Source organism: Pyrgilauda ruficollis, unplaced genomic scaffold (assembly GCF_017590135.1).
Source record: "Pyrgilauda ruficollis isolate IOZ18807 unplaced genomic scaffold, ASM1759013v1 scaffold470, whole genome shotgun sequence".
Taxonomy (NCBI): domain Eukaryota; kingdom Metazoa; phylum Chordata; class Aves; order Passeriformes; family Passeridae; genus Pyrgilauda; species Pyrgilauda ruficollis.
Window position 1 is genome coordinate 14,354 of NW_024526267.1, and position 9,375 is coordinate 23,728.

At 40.9% G+C, this 9,375-nt stretch overlaps 1 protein-coding gene across 4 annotated transcripts in view; it reads left to right on the plus strand.

Annotated features, from left to right (window-relative positions):
- The first annotated feature begins 767 nt into the window (after nucleotides 1–767).
- The window catches only part of LOC121359861 (mesoderm induction early response protein 3-like), a 21,969-nt gene continuing 13,361 nt past the window's right edge, over nucleotides 768–9,375 (plus strand). For 2 of the 4 annotated variants that reach the window (XM_041479124.1, XM_041479126.1), the window contains exons 1-4: nucleotides 768–1,414; nucleotides 2,090–2,114; nucleotides 3,587–3,735; nucleotides 8,448–8,582. In XM_041479124.1, coding sequence (XP_041335058.1) covers nucleotides 1,406–1,414; nucleotides 2,090–2,114; nucleotides 3,587–3,735; nucleotides 8,448–8,582 — 318 coding nt within the window. In that variant the 5' untranslated portion in view covers nucleotides 768–1,405. Of the gene's footprint in view, nucleotides 1,415–2,089; nucleotides 2,115–3,573; nucleotides 3,736–8,447; nucleotides 8,583–9,375 lie in introns of all 4 variants that reach the window. The other 2 variants (XM_041479127.1, XM_041479128.1) reach the window with 2 other exon arrangements.

A 9,375-nucleotide genomic window follows, 5' to 3' on the forward strand; every position in this document is an offset into this window, starting at 1 on the left:
ATAACTCTCATCTGTGTATACAACTTGGGAAAAAGGCAGACAGATCAGAGATCAGAGAACAAGGTACTGCTGGAGCTGCTTGTGATTGTGAGAACTTTCCTAAAAAAATATGCTTCTGCAAAGTCTTGGGATTTCTATGTTGCAAACATCTTACCCCTAGGTATATCAAGAGCAGGTATGTCTACATCTTAGGCTGCTGTGTTGTTTGGACAGTTGGAAGTAGACTAGACTCAGCAGTGCAGCACATGACACTAGTTAATTTACTCTGTTTCTCAGAGCAACAAGAGAATAAATTAAATCGTATGGAGCTTCATTAATTAAGTACCTAAACTAGCTTGGAATTTCTGCACTGTCTGCAAACCCAGTTTAGAAACTGGTCACTTCAGGATACAGCCTTTAGCCTCCCAAATTCTCAGGATGGGACACAGTCTGGGGCACTATTGCAACTGAGTGTCACTGTGATGCACACCATTCCTCCAGTAGATCAATATTCTATATAGCAAGTATGGCAGATGCTATTTTGGCCAAAGGCAGAAACATGTGATTCTAAAGTTAAAAGCATGAATCTTTATAGCCTGGGATCAAGTTGAAAACGGCCAAATTCCCACTTCTGTGTACTGGGACAAAAAATAAACACTAAAAATGGAATAGATATTACATTGTATGTAAAACACCTCAACTTCTAGATACACAATCCACTGCAAAGTAAATTTCACTTTATTTAACACACAGCAGGCAATCAACAACAGCAAGGTTTGTAGGCTTTGACATTTTGTTTTCTGCTTCAGACACTTAGGATGCAAGGTGTTAGCATAACTACTCCACACCAGCACTTAGGAAGGGGCTCAATACGGAGTGAAGAGCAAGCCACAAACCAGGGTATTAATTGGCTGCAGAGTAATGTTTCCGCACAGTATTCCCGGCCCCGGAACAGGACTGTAAGTCGCAGTAGTCACAGACAAGCTGATTCAGACAGGCGCGGCATGGTGCCCAAACCAGGGGACGTCCGAGGTACCTTGGCTCCAGCCGGCCTCAGAGCCCCAGCGACTCCCGCTCACCTCGCCCCGTGACGGGCAACTTCTGCTGGCCGAGGCTTCCCCGGGCGGGCGGCGAGGCGAGGACAGTAGCGGGGGCCGCGCCCCTCAAGCCTAAGCTCCGCGGCGGGCGTCCAGCGCCCTGTCCAGGCCGGGCAGGCAGAGTGCCTTCGCTAGCCAGGGAGGGAGGCCGCGGCGCCGCTGGAGGCGGGGTCCCGACACTACCTCCTCCGCCCCAGTTAAGTCCTGCCGATCTCTCCGTTTACTTCACTCTCTGGCTATCTCCGGCTAGAACTCGGCGGCTGCCATTGGCTTGGCGGCCTCATCCGGGCACTCGGCGCAACGCTATTGCTCAGCTCGATCGTCCCAATATGGCGGAGGTGAGTCGGGGAAAGTGGGTTGGGGTGTTGGAATTTGGCTGGTTCCCTGCGGGGTCCCGCTGCTGGCGGGCCTTCTTCACCCGCCTCACCATACCCTTAAGGCGCTTCTGGGACGGCTCGGTGACGCGGGGTGGCCAGCGAGGCGATTTGCAACGCCTGGGCACTGGGAGCCTGCGCGACTAGGCCGCACGGCGGGTGCCGCGCAGCGTGGGTCCCGAGTTCGCCGCCCGCGGGCGGCCGACAAGCCGTGGCCAGGAACGCGGTCGCCGCACCGAGCCACGGAGGGCGCGGAACGGGCCAGTGGCGGCGCCGCCGCAACGCGGACGGTGGAGAAACCCTCGGCGGGAGGGAGGAGAAGCGAGCCCTGGCCTGGCAGCGGGGAAGAGGCTGCTGGTCCGGCTCTCTCTGCCTGCCACTGTCATGTCAGGCGAGGCTCCTTGGGGGGCTTTTGCTAGGGGAGGAGGAAAAAAGGAGAGCGATATGCAGGGAACGAGCGAGAGAAGGAGGGATAGGAGAGGGTGAACACGATGGAGGGGCGAGTAGGGCGGGGGCTGGCGGGGAAAGGGAGCAGGTCCGGAGAGGAGGGGATGGGAGGAAGCATGAAATGGAGACTCCCTACCTGCTGCTGGGTTGGATGGAGCCCGTGTCTCACCTCACTCTTTTCTCTCCCTGCAGGCTTCCTTTGGGAGTTCGAGCCCAGGTTCGTCTTTGCCCACCTTCTGCCCCAGTACCTAGCCTGCTGCCTGCATGCTGCTCTCTCCCTCCTCCTTCCCGAACTTACCTTCTGTTGCCTCATAGCTCTCCTAATACTTCATGTTCATGTAACTGCCTGCCTGATTTTTAAGAGAAAGTGTGCTCTGGGGAGTTCTTCCCTTACCTCTGGTCACAGTTAGAAATTGGCTGCTCAGAACCCAAAATGAAAATAAAGTTTTGTAGTATTTTCAAGACAGCATCTCAGTAAAGCCATGTAATCTGGAGAGAGATCACTTCTGCTGCTGCTAACTGCAGGGTTGTGTAAATTTTTGATTTCTTGATAATATCAGAAAACATTTTAAATCACAATGATATGTAATTGTTAAGGTTTTAACTACTGTTAAGGTTCTTTGGAATATTTACACAAGGAAGCCTATTTAACATCAGCAGGGCTACTCCTGAAAAATATTTGGGGAATGCATTTGCTTCTGTGTGCCTGCTCTTGGCACTGGCTGAGCTCTAGTATGTAAGAACTAGAAGGGGAAACCAGAGGTGAAAGAGAAATATCCTAGTCTGGATTTTTCCTCCATCATGAAAGTCTTAAGAAAGTGAACACTGAAAAACAAAACAACCCTGCATTTCAGTAATTTTCATTGTAGAACACTGACATTGCTGTACAGAATATTTGCATCTTAAAAACTTGTTGAATATCATTCTTTCTAACAAATACACTCAAAATAACAATAGTACTTTTTTATGACTTATGAGTATCCCCTTGGGTAATGAAAAAGTGTCTGTTGGACCACAGAGCTGTCATAATGACTTGTTAATTACTGTGATCCATTAGAAATGTTTTGTTATTTCTGGTATATTTCCCTCTATATTTCTTGAAACTGCTATGTTTGTTCTTCTTTTTTAGATCAATTACTAAGAATTAAATTAGTTTTAATAAAAGATCTAATCTGTGAGACTAATCTGAAGTGAGTCTTGCTGCTTATTTTGCTGTTGTTAGGAAACTGGTTTGCAACCTAAGTTAGCTGTTAATCAGTGAGAAGCTATGCTCGTTACCATAAAAATAATATAAATAGAATCTGAGTCTATAAATCAGTGTCTTGCAGCACCTGAAATCTTGTGACATGTGGATGTTATACTTTAATGATTATTTCCAGGATCTTTAAAACAATCTTTTATTCAGTAAAATATTAATTTGTTATTGTACTTTCTGAAACTTTGTTTCAGTAGTTTAGATACTTTTCCCAAGTACTATGCTGCAAGAGAGAAAACTGCACCTATTACAATACAAAAAGGGAAGGCCAGCTAAAATAGTTGAATTTATCAGGTGGTTAAGAATTTGTTCCATTTATTCAATTGAGAGTTCTATGTATGTAAAGACTCATGCAACCTTTTTTTTTTTTTCTGTGTTGTAATTTCATATGTTGGTATAAAAAAAAAATTACTCAAATTAGGGTTTTTTGATAGTTGGCTCTTTATCCTCTGAGGATCATGACTTTGACCCTTCTGCTGAAATGCTGGTACATGATTATGATGATGAACGAACTCTTGATGAAGAGGAGGAAATGATGGAAGAAAACAAAAATTTCAGCTCTGAAATTGAAGATTTAGAAAAGGTAAGAGTGACTTGCTCTCTCCTAAATGTCCATATATGTTGTAGCTTTTTAGTGAAGACAACACTCAACCTGTTCTTTAGTTTGTATAGCATAATGCAATTTTCTGCAAAATACCTTTGGAGTTGTTTGTTTTTTTTTAAAGAAAAAAGTATTGTGTTTGGTTAGGACATAGCAGTGCTTCCTCACAAAAAGGCTGACCTTAGCTTCTCAAAGTTATTAGTGTTAAGTTCAGATTAGTCTTTTTCATTTAATAACTTTTTCACTTTGGAAAAGAAATTACTGAAGCATATTTTAAAGTCTTATTATCTAACATCACTTGTCACTTCTAAGTTTTGTAAGTTGGAAATAAGTTTCAATTGTACATTAAGTGACAGCTAGCTGTGTTTCATTCTGTTGGTCAGATTTTGGTTTTCCAATCTGGAAACGCAGTCCTGTTTTACACATTTTTCACATTCATTTGCTACATAAATTGTAGTTCTGTATCTCAGTTTCATCAGTTTGGCATTTGCTGGATGTACTAAATAAAGAGTGTGCTCCTTGGCTTTTCCTATTCCTTTTTACATTCTTTAATTACATGTTTTTTCTGTTTCTACCTCTTGTTCATCTGTGTCAGTGCATCACCCATTTTATATACCTGCTGAATGCTAAATAGCTACAAACTGATGCTGCTTGCATTACCATTCAGTGACCCACTTGCACCACTCAGCATAACTGCAGATTTTGATCAACAGATTTCCAGGGAAGTATAATTTTTAGCATTAAATAGGAGGCTGTGCTTTTGTAGTCCATTTAAAAACAAATTTGCTTACCTTCTGGGGTTTTTGTTTGTTTTGGTTTTGCCTTGCTACCTTTTACAGTTATATTTTTGCTAATTATGAGCTTGCAATTATAATAGCAAAGCAGCTTGCCAAGTCTGGTGGTTAAAATGGAGTTGGTACTCTGAAAAATGATCTTATTGCTTCTATAAAAGAAGGAAAAAGAACCGAGAGCCACTCATCTTAAATACTTTAGTACTTTATGTCCCAATCCTGGAAAGACTTGGACGTGAATTTGCATTTACCCATTGTGAAAAGTCTTTGCAGGACTAAAACCTTAGTTGATTAAAGAAAACAAGTAGCTTAATCAGTGTATAAGTTCAACAATAAATTTTTAAAGGTAATATAATTTTTAAAGGTACAAATTATTGGAAAATATTTCTAATTATTTGATAACTTGAATCAGGTAACTAAAGAAAATTTCCACAGTTTGTTTTATTAAATGTGTTAGGATACAAGTATGATGATATTTAGTAAAATAGTTTGATCAAAAGCTGTTGGAAAAAAGCAGTTCTAAAGTAAGCCTTTCTCTTGATTTTTGCTTCTGTATCATTAGCTGTTTTTCTCCTATTATTTTCTGTACTGGTCTTGTCTGGGAGAGTTAATTTTCTTCCTAGTACTTAGCATGGGGCTATGCTTTGTATTTGTGCTTAAACAGTGTTGATAACACTGATGTAGTTATTGCGGAACAAAGCTTATACGGAGCCAAGGCCTTTTCTGCTTCTCACACTGCCCTGCTGCTCAGGGACTGGCTGGGCATTGGTCAGTTCATGGTGAGCAATTGTTTTCGTTTGGATAACTTGTGTTTCTTGGGTTTTACTTCCCCCCTCTTTATTTTTTCTTTTCCTTACAATTTTAAAAAATTATTATGTCTTTTTAAACATTAAACTGTCTTTATTTTAACACACAAGTTTCTTTTTACTCATCCAATTCTCTTCCCCCCATCCCATGGGGGGGGAGGGAGGGAGCGGCTCTGTGGTGTTTAGTTGCCATCCAAGGTTAAGACACAACAGGGCACAAATGGTTTGAGTTAACAGATTTGACCATAACATTAGGAAGAATTTACATCTGTTAACATTTGCTGGTCATGATATTGATTTATCTATTCTTGACATTAGCTGATCTGATCTATGCCATGCTCTCTTTTTTTTGCTGTACATGTTCAAGATTGGTGTTGGATTTTGCAGTTTGCTAATGCTCTGTAGTGCTTAGTGATGTTTTGCCTGCAAGATTTATTATTAAAACACTGGCCTTGAGCTTAATCTGGTATTTGGGCTCTGTACTGAAGATTAATGTACTTCAGGTACCATCTCATGGAGACAATTAACAATTATACTTCTTCCTCTGAGAGATTTTTTTTGTCAAGGTAATACAGAATGGCACCTTCACCACCACCTTTTGTCATGTTTTCTCCCTTGTTACAATAACTCTTCAGTATCTTGAACATCCTTGGGTAGTCTAAATGCTTCTATTTGTATTTCTTAGGAATATTACTTCAGCTTTTCATGAGGTTAACAAGCTATTTAGGAATATGACCCAGGCCCTGCAGCAGTGTGGTTATGGGTGGCAAGGCATGTATATGAGAGAATATGGACAGGTGTCTAGAAAGGTTTACACCTCCAATGGTCTGTAACTTCACTCCTGAACAAGTGCGGAATCCTGATGAAGTGATAGAATATACGGGGGAAAGAAAAAGATCCCCTGGCTATTCCAAAGAGGCAGAAACAATGGAAGCAGAAGTCAACTTGTTTAGTAAGAGATGAAGAGGCTTCTCCTAACAGGGAGCAGGAGAGCAAATCAGAAGAGGCAGCCTCAAAAAGAAATATTAGCAGTATATGAAGGAGTTAAAGCCACTTCAGAAGTAGTTGGTACTGAAGCACAGCTCCTTTTGGCACCTCGATTTCCTGTGTTGGGCTGGATGTTCAAAGGCAGGGTCCCCTCTACACATCATGCAACTGATGCTATGTGGAGTAAGTGGGTTGCACTGATCATACAATGGGTTTGAATGAGAAACCCCAACCGCCCAGGAATTCTGAAAGTGATTGTGAACTGGTCAAAACTTCAGTGTTGGCAAAGGAGGTGACTCAGGCTCAAGAGTCCCCACTATATAATAAACTACCAGAAAATGAAAAGCAATATGCCCTGTTTACAGATGGATCCTGTCATATTGTAGGAAAACATCACAGTTGGAAAGCTGCCATGTGGAGTCCTACATGACAAGTTGTGGAAACTGCTGAAGGCGAAGGTGAATCGAGTCAGTTTGCAGAGGTGAAAGCCATCCAGCTGGCTACAAATATTGCTGAACAAGAAAAATGGTCAATACTTTTATCTCTGCACTGACTCAGGGATGGTGGCAAATGCCCTGTGGGGGTGGTTGCAACGATGGAAGCAGGATAACTGGCAGTGCAGATATAAACCCATCTGGGCTGCTGCATTGTGGCAAGATATTGCTGCTTGGGCAGAGAACCTGGTTGTGAAGGTATGTCACGTAGATGCTCATGTACTCAAGAGTCAGGCCGCTGAAGAACATTGAAACAATAAGGATCAGGCTGCTGGGATTGAAGTGGCTTAGGTGGATCTGGACTGGGAACAGAAGGGTGACCACAAATATTGCTGAACAAGAAAAATGGTCAATACTTTTATCTCTGCACTGACTCAGGGATGGTGGCAAATGCCCTGTGGGGGTGGTTGCAACGATGGAAGCAGGATAACTGGCAGTGCAGATATAAACCCATCTGGGCTGCTGCATTGTGGCAAGATATTGCTGCTTGGGCAGAGAACCTGGTTGTGAAGGTATGTCACGTAGATGCTCATGTACTCAAGAGTCAGGCCGCTGAAGAACATTGAAACAATAAGGATCAGGCTGCTGGGATTGAAGTGGCTTAGGTGGATCTGGACTGGGAACAGAAGGGTGACCTATTTATAGCTTGATGGGCCCATGGCACATCAGGATATATATAGGAAGGGATGCAGCATACAAATGGGCTCATGATTGAGAGGTCAACTTGACTTGATGCCACTGCACAGGTTATTCATGAATGTTAAATGTATGCCATGATCAAACAAGCCAAGTGGCTGAATGGTGGTAGGAAGCCACACTAGCTGGGCATCAGTTGGTTGGTGGTAAGCAATTGTTTTCATTTGGATTATTTGTCTTTCTTGAGTTTTATATACCTCTTTCTTTGTCTTGTTGTGGTTCTTTTTTCTCCTATTTTCCTTGCATTAAAAAAAAAAGTTTATTTTTAATGATTAGACTGTCTTTATCTCAACTCATGAGTTTCTTTCTCACTTTTACCATTTCATTTCTCATCTCCATCCCGCTGGGGAGGAGTGAGTGAGCAGCTGTGTGGTACTTAGTTGCTGCTTGGGGTTAAACTACACCACCTTCTCTATAGTAATTATAAAATGTATTGTGCAGAAGATGGAAAGGAGGGATAAAAGATTGCTACATTGGTTTCTTTCTGTGGTGTTTTGCACACTTGCAGCTGTAACAGTATAGGACTAAAGTTTTCAGGTTTTTCTGCATTTCTTGTAAGGGGATTGTTAATGTTTCTAGTCTATCTTCTGTCTTGAAGAAATATAGGCAAATCATATTCTACAGTGTGAATCAGATAAGGAGCAAATTTTTTAATAATTACTCTTTAGTTTCATCTACTAAATGGTTTTCTTCAATAGTTTAATGTGACTTCATTATATGCCAAGAGACACAGTTATGAATTATTTCAGTGTCATGCCTGAAAATATTTTAGATCTTTAATCAAGATTCCTGCTTTCAATTAAATTTTTCGTGTTTGTTTTTTACTTTTGTTTTTCAAAATATGTCTTATCCTTTTAGGCCTGAACTGTTTACAAGTATTTGGCAATGTGTTGAAATGTTTGTAAATCTTCTTGTATTAGGAAGGAAACATGCCATTGGAAGATTTGCTGGCATTTTATGGCTATGAACCCACAATTCCAGTTATGGCTGGTTCCAGTGTGGATAGCTCTCCAAGTGAACTTGCAGATGAGCTTCCAGATATGACTCTGGATAAAGTAAGTCAGAACTGTTTTCCCCTGTATTATGGTTTAAAAGTAGAAATCCGTGTGACCTTAACTTAGATTTCACTGTCTCTTGATGTTACAAAATAGATATCTTTGTCAATTTCAACATACAAGTAAGAGTTACTGTACTAGTGGTGGACTTGGCAGTGTTAGGTTTATGGTTGGACTCAATGACCTTAAAGGTCTTTTCCAACCTAAATGATTCTGTGATTGTACTTTTAATTCTTTTTCAAAGATATTTAGGATCTGGATTTAATTATAATTATCCCACAAATGCATAGCAACTTTAGTGGCATTATATTATTACAATTGAGAAATTGATAAGGTAGTGGTTCTTCTAAAACACATTCAGAGAACTTTAAATAGATTTCTTTTTTTTTAATTTATTTTATAGAAGTGGGGTTTTTTTTCTGAAAAGTTCTGTATTTTATTTTAATGTATGCAATGTCCAGAAATAATAATTCTGGCTTCAAACATACATGTCATGTATCAACCCTTTGTGGATAACTTGAAAAGTGCACTAGTGGGTGCTTTGGAATGTTTCTTTCAAATGCATATAATTTATAAAAATCTCATCTTTGGGAGGTGAGAGAGATTGTTTTCTGTGCAATTACTATATGTATCGCATTGTTGAATATAGAAACACAAAACTACAGTTTTTATGATTCACAGGTTAACTTTGAATTCTGAGATGAATCTGATTGTTGGCTATAAGGCATGCAGCTAGTAGTTTGTATTATAAAATCTGTAGGTAGTAAGTACATGTCTTTTTTTTTTTTTTTTT